Source organism: Ochlerotatus camptorhynchus, unplaced genomic scaffold (genome assembly GCF_037179485.1).
Source record: "Ochlerotatus camptorhynchus isolate MF236.1 unplaced genomic scaffold, CSIRO-AGI_Acam_v1.1 ptg000102l, whole genome shotgun sequence".
Classification (NCBI taxonomy): domain Eukaryota; kingdom Metazoa; phylum Arthropoda; class Insecta; order Diptera; family Culicidae; genus Ochlerotatus; species Ochlerotatus camptorhynchus.
In genome coordinates, this window is record NW_027040592.1 from 1,368,079 (window position 1) to 1,384,204 (window position 16,126).

General features: G+C 40.8%; 1 protein-coding gene across 7 annotated transcripts in view; it reads left to right on the forward strand.

The window, feature by feature from the left end:
• shaker (Potassium voltage-gated channel protein Shaker) overlaps positions 1-16,126 on the forward strand; it is a 621,792-nt gene that overhangs the window by 589,255 nt on the left and 16,411 nt on the right. For 6 of the 7 annotated variants that reach the window (XM_065219310.1, XM_065219308.1, XM_065219309.1 and 3 more), the window contains one exon: positions 9,553-9,891. In XM_065219310.1, coding sequence (XP_065075382.1) covers positions 9,553-9,884 — 332 coding nt within the window. In that variant the 3' untranslated portion in view covers positions 9,885-9,891. The remainder of the gene's footprint in view (positions 1-9,552; positions 9,892-16,126) is intronic. The other variant, XM_065219307.1, reaches the window with a different exon arrangement.

Consider the following 16,126-nt stretch of genomic DNA (forward strand, 5'->3'; position numbering starts at 1 on the left):
ACTGGTAGAAATTTACAGGGGATGTTAAAAGAAACTACCAAAAAAACGAAGAAAACTTTTCCGGAAGAAAAGGAAAACCAGAAGGACTTCAGAGTTCTTCATAGATCGTTCAACAGAAGGTAAAAAATCAACTCTCTGGTAATCCCAAATATCTGGTCACATGACTAAAAGCAACCAGTGGCAACTACCGATTTAAAATTGGCTCACTACTTGACTAGCCTATTGGTCCCAAGCAAATCGGTAACTCTAAGACTAGAAGGTCCCGCAGAAACGTGCTCAACTTTTTGGCACAGCTCTGGTACTCTCTTCGGTCCTAAGCTAATCGATTCACCCCTCGAAACATAGGAAAAACCAATAACCCCTCATTTTATCTGTCAAACTTTCATAGCGAATCAAAACAAACATTGCGTAGTGCTAGAATTTCGACTAGAATAGGGTACGTTAATCGTTTGCTTGGGACCAATAGGCTACTAAAGTGGTGAGCCAATTTAAAATCGTTAGTTTCGTATTGATTGTTGGTAGAGCTGTGCTCGAGCAAAGGTGAAAGCAACGCATAGAAAAATGAGGATAGATCCTTTGCTATCCAATTCGCTCGGAGATGAGCGGCAGATGACGCGATGGTGCCTGTCTCATGCCGGTCGTTTGAGAAAATGGACGAGTTGCCAGTCTTCTTGATATGTTGTCTTCGCAAATACGCTACAAGGGGTGAGGGGGTCTAAAGTTGGTCAAAAATATGCTACGTCATTTATGACCTACCAAATCGTTTGATGTGGTTGAAACATAAATAAAGATGTTGTATCTAGGACCACAACAGTGGTCTAGACGTAGAATTAAGAAAATTTAAATAAATTGCTAAATTTTAAGCAATATTTGTAAGTCCGTATAATTTATACTCAATCACACATTAGGAATTTGCTCATCCAGGCATGCATTCCAGGCGAGAAATATCGATGAATATTTCAATAGGTCCTATGTGCATTGATCGATTCTCTTCATCGACTTTCTCTTTTGATAACCACTGATATGCAAACAGGAATCGATAAGAAGGTTCTTATCTAGCATTCAAAACGTCGAAACAACAGGGAAAGGGTTTTCAGCTGAATTATTAATGAAAGAGAGAAAGAGTTGATGAAGAGAATCGATCAATGCAGATAGGACATTTTGAAATGTTTATCTAGAAATGCTCCCTAAGCCTTTAAAAAACGCATAATTAGTACGTACCAACTCATGTTGAATACCCTATTCGTATAATTTTAAGAAAACGTAACGACAGTGAAGCTTCTAAAAGAAAATTATCAAAGAAACTTCTAAAAGCACCTAGGGGCCTGTTCATAAACTACGTAGACAGTTTTTTTTATTATTGACCCCCCCCCCTCTTCCTGCGTAGATAATTGTCCATACAAAATTTTTAAAATTTTTATAAGCCGTGGATAATTGTCAACCCCTCCCCCCCCCCCCTAAGCTGTCTACGTAGTTTATGGACAGCCCCTAGAAAGAAGCTTGAAGAAAAGAGCTTCTACACAGAAAAAAATTCTGAATTTTTTCTATCGCGTAAGATCTACCTTCGTTTAATGTTGAGCGATACTTGGCATAAACAGCGAAATCGTTTACAAGCTTGCATACAATATTGCTAATTTATGCGATATTGCGCTTAAATTTACACGAAATATCACGTAAATTTATGCCAAATCTAGCGTTAATTTTATGTGCGCTATATCGCTAATTTACATGAATTTTTCGAACGGTGTGTAGGGTGTCCCAGAATGTCTAAGCACGACTTTGGAACACTCCTGCTTATTTCAGATGACGTTTAAACAGCTGATTATCACGCTGAATCATTGTTTACATTTCAACCAACAGTTTCGTGTATCGCAAGTGTCGGTTCTTTACATTTCCAAGACAATGCGAAACATTTCTCCGGAAAATTGCAAACAGTGCACAAATGGTGTCAATTAGCGAAATTGGAAGGTGTAAGCATCGGAGCCGTTCGAAACGCGATTCGAAAGTATGGTAATGAAGCAACTTTCTAGGACAAGCAAAAATATGGACGCAAACGGAACCCTGTTGACCGAAATCTGGACCGGAAAATCGTGCAAGCTTTCACTCGCAAGAAAAGTGCTTCGGTTCGAGACGTGGCTGAAAAATTGGGGTCCTCGAAGAGTAACGTCCAGCGGGCCAAGGCAAGAATGGGTCTAAAGACGTATAAGAAGCAGAAACAGCCATAGCGGAGTGAAAAACAAGCCGCATCCGTCAAACCGTGGGCTCTGAAGTTATACGATCAATTGCTGTGCGGAAAATCGGTACGCTTGATTATGGACGATGAATCATACGTTAAGTTTGATTACAAAACTCTGTCTGGTGATCACTACTACACCGTTCGTGATGGCAGAAATCAAGCTGAACATTGCATTAGGTCCTAAGTAACATTGACAGATTCTCTTCGCCGACTTTCTCTTTGTATTTCCGCGGCCATGTAAAGACATTCCCAGGTATTTTCAGCGCACAGATCGATAAAAGAATCTTTTATCTAGCATCCAATATGACAAACACAACAAGAAACGGTTATGTGCTCAAGTTATTAACGAAAGAGAAAGTTGACGAAGAGAACCGATCAATGTTACTGAGGACCTAATGCAATGTTCTTCAAGCTGACGACGTGTGTTGACGATAAGTTGATTTTTACCGAAAAGATTGTAATTTTTACCGGTGTCGTCACAAAAAAACAGTTGTTTCGTGTAATCTAATCTAATCTAATCTAACACCAACACAGCCAGTTCATGAAAGCAACCTGGAAAATGATAGATATACCTCCATCCTTTGGTATATTTTGTACATCAGAGATGCGCAAAATATATCAAAACGGCCAGGCCTACTGTGCAGCATTTAAGGGGCAAGATGATTCAGAAACATCGGGCCTGTTTCAATCTAAGATTTAAACACGATGAATCAGAATCCAATAAATGGATGAAACGTGGACATCTCGTACCATGCGTTCTGTTGTTATAAATCATTAGTCGTTGGGAGCATCTAGTCTAAAACAGTTAAATGATGCTCCATTTTCCTCGAGTGGTTGGGACATGAGCACTAGATCTTGTCATAGCCATTTATGGCTTATTGTTATAGCGCCATTACTCGCTTTCTGAAAAGAAAAAGTGGAATAAATGGCCGTAGGAAAAAGGAAAAGGAGGAAGGAACCCTAGTTCTGTCTTCTCTTGTGTAAAAACTGAAAAACGGGTCTCTAATCAATCAAAAGGAAAAATTCGCCAAAATTCACAATGACTTGTGTTTTTTTTTTCCTTTTGTGTGCTTCACAAAACCTCGCATAATTTTCCAACGCTGAACACGAACAGGTGAGAGCTAGAGTTCACTAGAGAGCAATGGAACGACAATATATTATAAATTTAAAAACATATAAATGAAAATGAAGGGAAGATCTCAGCAAATTTAATTAATTTTGTACTCTTACTGTCCTGCTACTGGCACTTCCTATTACTGGCACTTCCAAAACTTTTGCGGGTTATTGCGAAACTAGTTCAAACATTCTTCAGAAAAATCATGATTACAAAAAAGGAACTTTAAGGTACAAAACATCAAACGTCTAAAACCAAAAAAAAAACACTAGGAGAGTTGCTCGTGCCGAATGAACCAATTGGCAAATCTATGTTGGAACTTGGCAAATCTATGTTTGAACTTGGCCATACCCACTCGTTCCCAACCTTTGATTCCTCATCAAAATACAGCACGAAAGTGGCTCTTCGAAATGATGCCTAAGACAAAGTTGCAGAAACCGAAACTGGAGAAGGTATAAACAGGTGAAGGTATAAACAGGAACGATCTCACCAAATGAACGATGGTTTGCCCGTGAAGCAAAAACTTGGAAGACTGTTGGATCTCCTAGTTGTAGCTCAACACTTCAAACAATTCCATCTAATCTTTAAAGAAACTCTTGCACAATCCGCCTCCAATCCAATCAAAATCATCGGGCCAACTTGCCAATCGCCTAATAACAGTTCTGACGAAAATGATACTAATAAAAAACACTTTGAAATGCATTTTACCCGATCATTTGCACTTGCTTTGCACTAAAGTTCTTTTCTAGAACTATGTTATCGAGTGGCACATTGTTTCGGGCTAAAACGCGATGAAAAAAATCAATGACAGAAAAAATTAAGCCTAGAATTTTCGAACCCATGATTTTCATGAGACCAACGAGCTCCTTAAATCACAGAAAAATTGCGATCAAGTTCCCGTTCAACTTGCTGTCACTAGATTTCGATGCCAGCGGTGATCTTACCGACGTCGACAACAACTGCTCTTGAGAAGGATTTTATATGTAATTCCGATCAACACATTAGCGTTAGCGTCAGCGTTGCTACGGTATACTTCGGTTACTAGTGACACTCACGTCTCTTTTAAAATTCTTAGTCAGCCTGCGTTCAGGAATAATGCTAGGAAGGTAACATTATTTCCAATCTAAACATGAATACCAAAAGCATGACTGTTACTTTTCCCAGCCACGCCTAAATTTACCGTAGCTAGGGATAGGAAAGGAAATGTTGATGTAGTACTTACTCAACGAGAGGCCACCGAATTAGTGACACCCTCATAAGTACTACGGAGTTGGAGTATTGGGTGCGATATTAAGTCAGGATACGCCTCAACCAGGCAATACAACCAAAAGCATATGATTGTTTTTTTTTTAGAAATTTGATAATAAACCCACGATCTTATGCACAGTAAGCAAACGCAGCAGCCGCTAAGCTAGCCGAGTTCCTCAATTTGTTTTCTTAGTACTATATTAGTGCAATTTGTATGGAACATAATGTTACGAACTAAATAAATAAAAAGGAAGGATCTCACCCGAATAATCCTTGAAGCTCCCGAATAGAGTTCAGAAAAGTTACTTGGATTTTGATTAAGGAAAACCGCTACTCGTTGCCAGCCCTCGGAAATAGATGCATCAAGTGCAACAGTCCGGCATCTCTCGGTATCACTAAAGGCCTGCTGGATTCACACCATCGTGATCATCTTGGGATCTTCGTTGCCCATCAGCTAAGACAGGTCCCAACAAACACCGCTCCTGCATCTTTCTTTTTTATTTTTATTTTTCACTTATCATCCGCCATGGTCTGATCTATTTTGATCCCACCCATGAGATTTTGAACAATTGAACAATCGGAAGTTTGTTTAAACATGATTTAAATGGTTAAAATCACCAAATGAAAATCCGCAGCAAAATTTAAAAAAAAAATGTGTCAACTTTCCAGCGCGACCTACTTCGATCCACACAAAACAGCTGCTTCGTGTAAAAAGATAAACATTGCGATGAAATACGGACATAATTTATTATTTACACAAGCTTGTTCAGTGTTCTTGATTTATTTAATAAAAAAATATTCACATAATGCTCCGATTTTTTATGTGCTAAGGCATTCAAACTATCCTGAAACTGAATTCCGGTCATACATTTCATCTAAAAGAAAGAAATTTATACATATTAGGAATATGTAGAAATTTCCATTTCTTCGTTGAAATTTATAACCGGAACTCAGCTGCTGGAGTGCTAATTATTGACAATATAGCTAAATCCCCAAGGCACGGGTCTTCCCTATAGAGAATGTACAAACATGTCTATCAAATCTAGATGCATCATTCAGGATTCCATCAGATTCAGCTAGCTGGAAAACTTTTGAATACTTCCTTCTCCTGAATATTTGAATTTTTAAACAGTTGAAAATCCTCAGAACTTGATCAACCTGAAGGCTTGGCAGAGAACTTTACTAATATCATCGCCTATATGGAGGTCTTTTGAATATTTTCTGCTGTCTGTGTAGGATGTCTGAAAGAATATCCTGTAACTTATGCAACATTTCCTGAGCATCTACAGAACTGCCTTCTACGATGTTCCCTGAATTTATTCATAATTCCATATTTTTCAAATCTCTATTAATTCTAATTAATACTAATTTAACGAAGTTCGCAAAACCTCCAAGAAGTTCATGAAGCTTTGTAAGATCACTAACAAACTGCAATGAACTTCCCTAAACTGAAGCGAGAATCCTTGAAGTTCTTAGAAGCTTATTGAACTGCAAAATTTGCTGCACTTCTACGTTTCTCGTTGATTTTCCGCGAAATTCTCAAACTTAAATAAATTTTCCACTTCTACGCAGTTTTCAGAACTTTACCTATTTACTTATTTCTACGATTTTTTTTTTCTGGAGATCTATAAAGTTTCCTCAATTTCTGCGATGTTCCCTGAACTTCTTAGAAGTCCTTGAAGTTTAACGACGTTCACAGAAGTTAAAGAAAAATCCCTGGGCTCATGGCCAATATGTAGAGCCGGATGACGTCCTATTCTGCTATCGATTAAATATCGATATAATATAATTTCTTAAAATTGCTTCTTCTAGTCCAAAACATAAGAAAAGTAGTCAACATAGGTAAAGTACTTTAAAACACATAGTAACATCGAACTTGACAAGCTTGACAAAATTCCAGTGAGTCAAATAAAAAGCACCAAAAATTCCGGGGGTAGGGGCTGTATAATTCTGGAGGGCCCTTTTGCACCCCCATTAGCTACGCCAATGGTTATAGAAAATATCGAGTTATGGAGTGTTGACTGTAGTTTTAAAATTTTCAACCATATTGCCAATAAACGACGGCGTGCTTAGGAAAGTTATTTACGATATGGTCAAAAATTTCCGAAATAATAGACTTCGGAAATTTAGAATTATAAATATGCTATTTAGTTGGCCATTTTCAACCAGCCCGTCAATTTCCGGCAAGCGCTGCCAATAATTTGATGTTACGTACACGCAAAATTCAGCATATTTGTAGTTCTGTGTCAAAATTCCAGCTCAATCGATCATAGCAAAACATGGTTGCAACACGCCAATGTTGGCTAGATTGTATAAAAATTGGCCTACTGTGCTAATTTAAAGGCCACCACTGCATATTGTTCAGTAGTTGAATGTATGTTAGTATTAGTGTTTTCGTAAATTTTATGATAACAATATGGGTCATTCCAGCTCAAGTGGGTACACCACCTGTGGTCGATGTCACCTATTTGAGCCAAACTTGGCCAAAACGCTTATTTTGGCATTCTGAACAAACGCCTTTATTGATTTTGCTCTGAAGCCCCTACATCCTAAATCTCTCTCGATTAGAACCCTGGATTTTTGAGATTTTTAAAAATTTCATCTTTCAGAAGAGATTACTCCACAACCAAATAAGCTATACGTGATTTTAGAAAGTCAATTTGAAGGTTTTTTAATAAAAATTCTTATAGGTGTACCCACATGTTTTTTATTGTTATAGTTACTACAGTAAACAGGCGGATTACCGACAGGTGTCCAAATGGTCAAAAAATGGCCTATTTTCAACATCGGCGGGATTTTTTATTTCTATATATTTTGGGCTCAAATTTTCGCCACACTTTGGAAAACTCTTCTACTTGATGTGTTTTCAAGGGTGAATGATTTGGACAAATAGTTTTTGAGATATGACCAGATGAGTGAGGGAGGCGAACCAGCCTCAGGCTGAAAGCCTCCTTAATAAAGATAAATCAATCAATCAGAGGAGTGAGTGGTAGTTTTGCGTTTTTTTTATTTTTTCTTAAATTCCTTCACGCCGATGGAACAATAATATTTTTATGTTATTTTTCACATGTTCTGGGCAGGATTTTTTTCATTACATGAAATCATAACAAGCTCATTTATTTACTTCTGTCCATAATTTAATTGTGATTCTAAAAGTGAAAGTACGATGAAATTAGATAGATTAGCAGATTATATAAAATTTCAGTTGTGGATGGCAGCTGCTACTTGAATAATACCCTTTAATTTATTTTTTAGATACAATCTCACGAGATTTTATTTTTTTACGATCTAATATCACGAATAACTTATTTGGTTGTGGAGTAATTCCTTCTGAAAGATGAAATTTTTAAAAATCTCGAAAATCCAGGGTTATAGCCGAGAGGGATCTAGGAACTTTAGAGTAAAATCAAAAAAGGCGTTTGTTCAGAATGCCAAAATAAGCCTTTTGGCCACGTTTGGCTCCAATCGGTGACATCGACCACAACTTTTTAAAATTCTGTAACCACTTGAGCTAGAATGACCCACATTGCGTGATAAAACTACGGACTTTGATCATGAAACACCTGAAAACAAAATCAAGTCAGTAGTCCTATTAAGCAAAGTAATCGCATATCAGTCCCCTCCTGAAACTCAATCGACCAGAGTCCAAGTTACAGTTCTGCTTTTTGAATTGCCATATTTTTCCCTGATATGGGAAATGAATGTAATGTCGGCCTAAATGCCCCTAATTTGGGCCCATACTTAAATTCAGCAATCGACTTTAATTTTCAATAGCGACCAAAAATATCCATTAGGACCTGTAGGGGAGCTGGTTCTCCGGACTAGTGGTGGACTCGCGGCGGATAGTGTCCTTCGGGTGTGGCTTTAACCGTAGCCAACAATGTGAAGTATTGATGAAAGGCGGTACACTGAGCTACTATACTCGGAACTTTATTTACTGCGATAGAGTTTTAGAGTTTTAGACTCGTCGGTAGCTTTATTGTACTGATTTTATTTCGATCCTCTGATACGGGCTATCAGTGAAGAGAGTTTGAGAGAATCCTACCTACGGGCATTCTGCTCTGCTTTGTGGCATACAAAGTAAATTGAGTATGAGTGCCCTAATTCAACTGGCACAAATTCATTTAGGGTAAATTTTATAATTATTGGAAGTGCCTTAACAGTATGTCGCGTTCACCTAGATAAAATTAATAAAAAGCAGATTTTTAGCGATGGGCCCAATCTTAGATCCATAGGCCAACATAAGAGGCTTTTCCCCTATAACAAAACATGCAAGCTTCATTGTGAGTGATTTCAACTTGAAAAAATTATCAATTAATTTACTATGATTTTTCAAATATTTACATGGGAATTGCACTTCGTAACTTCAACTGCCATTTTCTCGATGCCTATTTTTTCCATCTGGGACTGATGTGGGATTATAGGCAGCATTGAACATCGAGAACCCCTATTCTGTGAGTCATGTGACTCTAGTGAGGTGTCAAATGTCACGTCCTGGTACGTGACTCTCAAATAACGTGTCTTTCGTCACCTCACTAGTGCCAGAGAATTGCAGAATAGAGATCTGCACGTTGGGTTGTATTGGTGCGATATGTGAGTGGTGAATTGGTAAATATTCGTGGAAAATACATAACAAATCGATGTCAAACTCATTTTGACAGATCTACTTTCATACATTTTTTAGGTTAGTCAGAGGAAAATAATCAACAACTTTACACGGCGTTGCTCCTGCTAGTGTGCGTGCGTTAAACGTCACTAATCTCTTTAAGGGGATGGAATGTTGGCACTAGGCTGTGTGTACAATATTTCACTTGCCACAGAACTTGACTTACACTAGTTGACACAAAGTATGAAAGCATTCTACGAAAACGCATGATTATTCATAAAGCATAATAACGACGCACACTGTTTTGTCAATACTAATGCTCATTCTTTTTTTCCCTCCCCCGCGCAGGTCAACATCTAAAGAAAAACAACTCGTTGTCCGAATCGTCGTCCGACATGATGGACCTGGAGGACGGAATCGAGACAACGCCGAACTTAGGTGATCAAAATCGAATGGTTCCATTTTACGGAACGCATCTTACCGATAAACAACAATTGCAGCAGCAGCAAAACTGCTGTAAGCAACCGTCGAACGGCGGCGGTGCTGGTGGTGGCGGAGGTGGAATCGGAGGCCTCCCCGGTAGTGGTGGGGGCGGTGGCGGCGGCGGAGGTGGAACGAATAATAACTTACAACAACGCCACAATAGCGCATTAGCCGTTAGTATCGAAACCGATGTCTGACTACTGGGTATGATTATTTTCTGCTAGTTTATCCTCTTGATTTCCCGACTTATAGTTGATCCACCCCACACGCGGTGACGACGCGAGGTGGCTAAAGAAAAAACATAACAATTCTAGGGGGAAAGAGTGGTGTAAATCTATGTAATGAAAAACAGTTAACGCAAAATTCCCATTCGAAAATTTCTCCGCAAACGATTTACGCTACTCGACAATCCCCGGCCACCGAGCGTTGAAACCAGTACTGCATTGCTCCTTCATTACATGCACCTACACACCAAAATTTAAAAGATACGCTTCACCCCACACACGAACAGTACACCCGCTCACCTATCTATATAAATCGATTAGAAATTTGATGAAAACATTACACCAATAACTAGCTTCATCCGTACAAAAAATCAAACTTCGAAAGCAACACGTTGATACAAAACGCTAAATGCTCCCTCGCAGTAGGCTACGACCCGAAAACTCGATCCGAGTAAGCCAATCAGAACCTCTCTTTGCGTGTAGCCCAAAAACTCATTCGGCATTCAGCGAAAGCGAAAAAAAAAACAAACAAAAAAAACGCATCGAGAACTCAAGCAAAAGGGCAGAACGAATTGTTTTCATTTGTTTGTTTACAGCAACTGCAAGCAACCAATCAACAACAATATGTAATCAAAAAAAAAGCAAAAGCACCTTTCCACGTTCATTCGTTTCCATTTTCCAAACATTGGTATCGACAATGGCAAAGAAACGATCGAAAAATGCACTCACGTTGCAAGACAAACCACCAGTTCGATGTTTGAGTTCCACTCTTTTGTTTCAGTTCGATTTCGTTAGTTATCCACAAAAAAAAACCCCAGTATAGTATACAGTTGAAATATTTTTTAAATTATCAAAACCAAAACCTGCTTGTTATGTTCCAATGCTTCCAATATTAAATAGCTGCATTATTTATCAGTAAAGTTGTGTATTACGCTATGAGCTCAGTTACTGCCCCTCTTACCCCTCTCCAAAGCTATATTATTTAGTTTTGTTGAAAGAAAACGCATCTTTTCTAACGAACCAAACAAATAATTTAATCTCTGTATATGCATATCTTCCACACAACGACATCGTCGGCGAGTCTCTGTATCTCCTTCCATTCCCCGTAGAGGAGTATTGCTATTATCCCCAAAGTAAACAAAAGAAAAGAACTCATGGTAACTAAAGGAAATTTCGACTAATTTTGTTGATTGAAACCCAAAGCAGGCGGGGAAAAGGCAAAATGAGGTTACTTTCACTAGGTAGGACGATACTGCCATCAACGAACACGGTCAACAGCAGGAAGCGTGTCTCAACAGCGAATGAGTGGCCGAAACGTGGGAACTCTGTGTATCAACCATCTCAAAAACAAAAAAAAAAACGATACTATCAACGACATTACTAATTACATATCTGCGTGCCGGTGAAATGGAGTGAATGCTAGTGAACGAGATAGGAGTCGTCTGTTGTAAAATTTGGTCATGTGCAAAGCTTTAGTCATTAAAAAAATTATTGAAAGGGGGTTGAGGTTTTCAATTGAAGACACTAGGCCTCCTTTAGCTCAGTAGGTAAAGGCGCAGCTACAAAGCAAGACCATGCTGGAGGTGGCTGGGTTCGTTTCCCGGTCCGGTTTGTTTTTTTTCGGGTTGGTGCAGGCATCGAAAACTCTCAGTTAATAACTGTGGCAGTGTATCTAGAACAATAAGTTGAGAGCACGCAATAAACTAATATGCGAAGAAGAAGAAGAATGATGTTTTGGTCAGCATCAAGAGTGCCTAATAGATATATCCATCCTACATTATGGGGGGCTAGTCTAGGGCTAGAGGACACCTCAAAAATAGTTCCAGAGGAGCAGTTCCACGCCAAATGTCGAATCGATCTGAAGCGACCTTCTATGATTTGCATCAAACTTTGCACAATTGTATGTTATGGCCAATCATTCACATTTGAGCGAAAACTCGGCCATTTTGAAATTCGCATAATAACTTCAAAATGTAGAATTTTAAATTTTTTCAACAAATCATAAATCGAAAACGTCACTACCAATGCCTGAGACATTGCCTAAGTATATTTCGGGAAAATGCTAGGTTATACACTGCAAGAACATTGTGGAGCATTGTGGAGCAAATCATAAAAGGGTTTCCATTTTTCTGAAAAAAAAATCCTGAGATCACGATTTCTATTTTTATATTTCATGCTTTTATCAATTGTGAGAATCCGGTTTGAACAGGAATGTTGGCATCACTGGTGAAGATCTATGATTAAAACAAAAATTTCATCAACTTTTTCGCAAGAAAATTGCATTACTTAGAAGTACTCGCCAAAAATAAGTCTCTCAATCGAATGTCATGAAATTGTCAGGGAATGTAATACTATATATAAGCTTGGTTTACGTATATTTATTTCACTCTATTTCTTCACCAAATCCAAATGCCCGACATTTCTTCTTAATTCCATCCCTAAGGTTTTGTACAACGGTTCAATCGACATTTTTTCCTGCTTTCAACCATGAGTTCAACATTTCCTGTTCCCTACTGACAACTTTAGGATGCTTACGGAGTATCATTCGATCGGCAGCAACTCCGGTGTGTTTGGGGGATTGAGAACCTTCGGTATGAAATTGACCCCATTCGTCTTGTACCACTCCAGAACGTCCTTGGAGTAGCGACAAGAGGCTAGATTCAGCCAAAAAATTGTAGGAACGTTGTGTGATTTGAGAAACGGAAGCAGTCGTTTCTTCAGGCACTCATTCATGTAAACTTGGCCATTTACGGTTGTAGTTGTTTCTTTTTTTAAGGTTTAGGAAAGCTTCAAGAAGCCTGGCCTGTAGTGAAGTTGGCACGGTGTGGTATCCACTAGTTGCCTAGTGCAGCTCTACTAAAACCCATTCCTAACTCTCTCCTCTGCCTGGATCCCCCCCGGGACCACTGTGAAGCGACTACTTTAGGGGATGGCTGTGCTCATGCACTTGTCGTACTCTCAGCGCTACCTGGCGTTGCTGGATCGCTGATCTTCTCTCCATTTACGCTTCAGCTCCGACATAATCTGCGTGACTGCTCTGTTGACGGCATTCCAAGTACCCTCCTCTCGACACAGTTCATCGACGACATTCTCCACGTTAAGGACGGGCATCTCCCTTCGCACTGTCTCGAACCTTGGACAGTCGAAGACCACATGCTCCGGCGTTTCATCGACGTTGCCACACTCCGGACAAACGGGTGACGCTGCGTGTCCGAACCGATGCAGGTATTTCCTGAAGCAGCCGTGGCCAGACAGGAACTGCGTTAGGTGGAAGTTAACTTCTCCGTGTGTTCTGTTCACCCAGGTCGAAAGAATCGGTATTAGTCGATGTGTCCATCTACCGTTCTCCGCCGTATTCCACTCCTGTTGCCACTTAGCCAACAATTCCGCTCTCACAACTTTCCGTACTCTTCCGGCTTCTCTCGACCTGTAGCACACGCTGTCCTCCACCAGGATGATGCCGATAGGGATCATTCCGGCGATAACACATACTGCTTCCTTCCGACGAGATGGTTCTGTACGCACTCACGACTCGCATGGCCATGAGCCGGAACGTACTGCTCAGTTTCCTTTGGTTCTGCTTCGTTTCCAGTGCTGCAACCCAGGCTGGACCTCCATACCTCAGTATCGATGACGACACACTGGCCAGAAGACGCCTCTTGCTACTGCTGGGAACAGCGTTGTTCGGCATTATTCTAGCTATCGCGTTGATGGCCTTCGAAGCCAGTTACCAATCATGTCGATCGCCTCCGTTGACAACACTTCCATCTCTTCCAGCGTCTCGCCTGTTACCGTCAAGACGACATCGTCCGCAAAGCCAACGATCTCAACTCCTTTGGGCAGCTTCAGCGTAAGCACGCTGTTGTACATCCCGTTCCAGAGCGTTGTCCCATGTCTGTCTCGTAGACCAGAACCCGGTTCTGGAAATAACCCACCAGGATCCTGCACAGGTAATCAGGTACCCTCATTCTATGCAGCGCTTCGGCAATGGCCACCCAGCTGGCGCTGTTGAACGCATTCTTGACGTCGATCGTTATCATGGCACAATATCGATCTCCTATCCGCTTCTGTTTGGACGCCTTCTCGGCTCTCTCGACCACTGTCCGAATTGCATCCACCGTCGATCTCCCCTTCCCCTTTCCGGCAATCCGAGCTCACACTTTTTGTGCATTTCGTCGGCCTGTTTAGAATGATCCTCTCCAAGAGTTTTCCGAGTGTATCCAGCAGGCATATAAGCCTGTACGATGCTGAACCCCCCGGCGGTTTTCCTGGTTTCGGCAGCAACACTAGCTTCTGTATCTTCCACCTGTCAGGGAGGTGACCCTCGTTCAGGCATTTCTGCAGCACCATCCTGAACATGTCCGGGGACGCCTTGATCGCCACTTTTAACGCTACGTTGGGGTTTCCATCCGGACCGAGAGCTTTCTTCACCTTCAATCCTTTCGCCACTGCTACGAGTTCCTCGTTGGTGACTTCGATGTTATCTCCCTCTCCTTCTCCGTATGGTGTAGGTGGCCAGGTCGTTGGGTCGTGCTTCGGGAAAAGTCCTTCCACTATGACTTCCAGCTTCTCTGGGCACATTAAAGCGGGCATCGTTGGACCCCTGATCTTCGCCATCACGACTCGGTCTGCGTCGCCCCAGGGGCTGGCATCAGCGTCTCGACACAGCTCCTTAAAACAATTCGACTTGCTCTGCTTTATCTCTCGTTTAAGTGCGGCTCTGGCCGCTCGAAGCACTCCTCTTCGTTCCTCTCTGTCTGCTTCTGTTCTTGCTCTCTGAACACATCTTCTGGCTCTGAGACAACTAGCGCGGAGGGTGCTAAGTGCCTCGTTCCACCAGTAAACTGGACGCCGTCTGTTATTTGGCTCGGCATGGGCGTGTCACATGCTCTCACTAATGTTTCTGTCAGCTCGTCCGCGTTCAGAACCACGGGGCTCCTGTCGACACGGAGTGCCTTAACGAAAAAATCCTTGTCAAAAGCCTTCGTCTTCCACTTCCGGTCACAAGTTCTCGTCCTCCGTACTGCCACAGAATTCCGTTGGCCGATGCCATATCAGATCGCCTGATGGTCGCTATGGGTATATCCTTCGCACTATCTCCAATCCATGTTTGCCACCAGCAGGGATGGAAAATCATTAAATTCATTTCGTGCATTCATTTACATTCATTTGCCTATAACTTTTTTCTTCAACAGAATTCCGTAAAATAGTGTTCGAAGCTGTTGCAGGCTTTGATATTGACATCATCTTTTGTGAACAACTCAAATCTGTATCTCTTATGCATGATGAATCAGAGCGATAAGAACACACCATTGTTTTTCAGTGAATGTTAATTACATTCACTGAAACACAATAACATGTTCTGCCAGCTCTATTGCGTCATGCATAAGAGATTCAGATTTTAGTTATTAACAAAAGTTGTACTAAAAAAAGCTGCAAAAGCTTTATAAATCATTTAACGGTATTCTGTTGATGACAAAAGTTATAATAAGTAACGTCGATAATAGATTCCCGGCCATCCCTGCAAAAAGTGCTGCTGGTGCCTTCGTTGGCCAGCATAACTTCCAGTTTTGACAGAGCTTCCAGCAGACTGTGCCCTCTTGCATTGGAACACCTGCTTCCCCACTCCACTGCCCAAGCATTGAAGCCTCCTCCGATGACTACCGGTTGACGACAGATCAGCTCTTCGGTAAGTCCATCCAGCATATCATGGAACTTCTTTATTGTACATATGAAGATTCCGTTAATTTTGGCGATCACGAAACCTTCGTATGAGCTCGCAACCACTTCTTGAATAGGGTATCTGCGCATAACTTGTATAGCCGCCATCCCAGCTCCCGTTATCGGGAGGGACTCGATACGGTTCCGCAATAACTGCAACGTCGCACTTTGTTTCTGTTGTCGACTGCCACAACAGTTGCTGTGCAGTAGAGTGATGCAAAATTTGAAATTTTCGCTCCACAATACTAAACGATTCCAAATCGGATCCTGACTAACCTCTCAAAATTTGAACCCATTAGGTGAGAAACTGAGATGGCACAAACTATTTGAAGTTTGTATGGGAATTACTATGGTTAAACCAAGATTTTTGTTCATGTCTATCTAATAATTCACCATATCGGTCTGCTTCAAAAGTTTTCAACTCTACTTGTAGGAAATTTTTCCAGCTACAACTTTGCGCAAGACCACTTTTTGATTAAATGCAAGGATCGAAA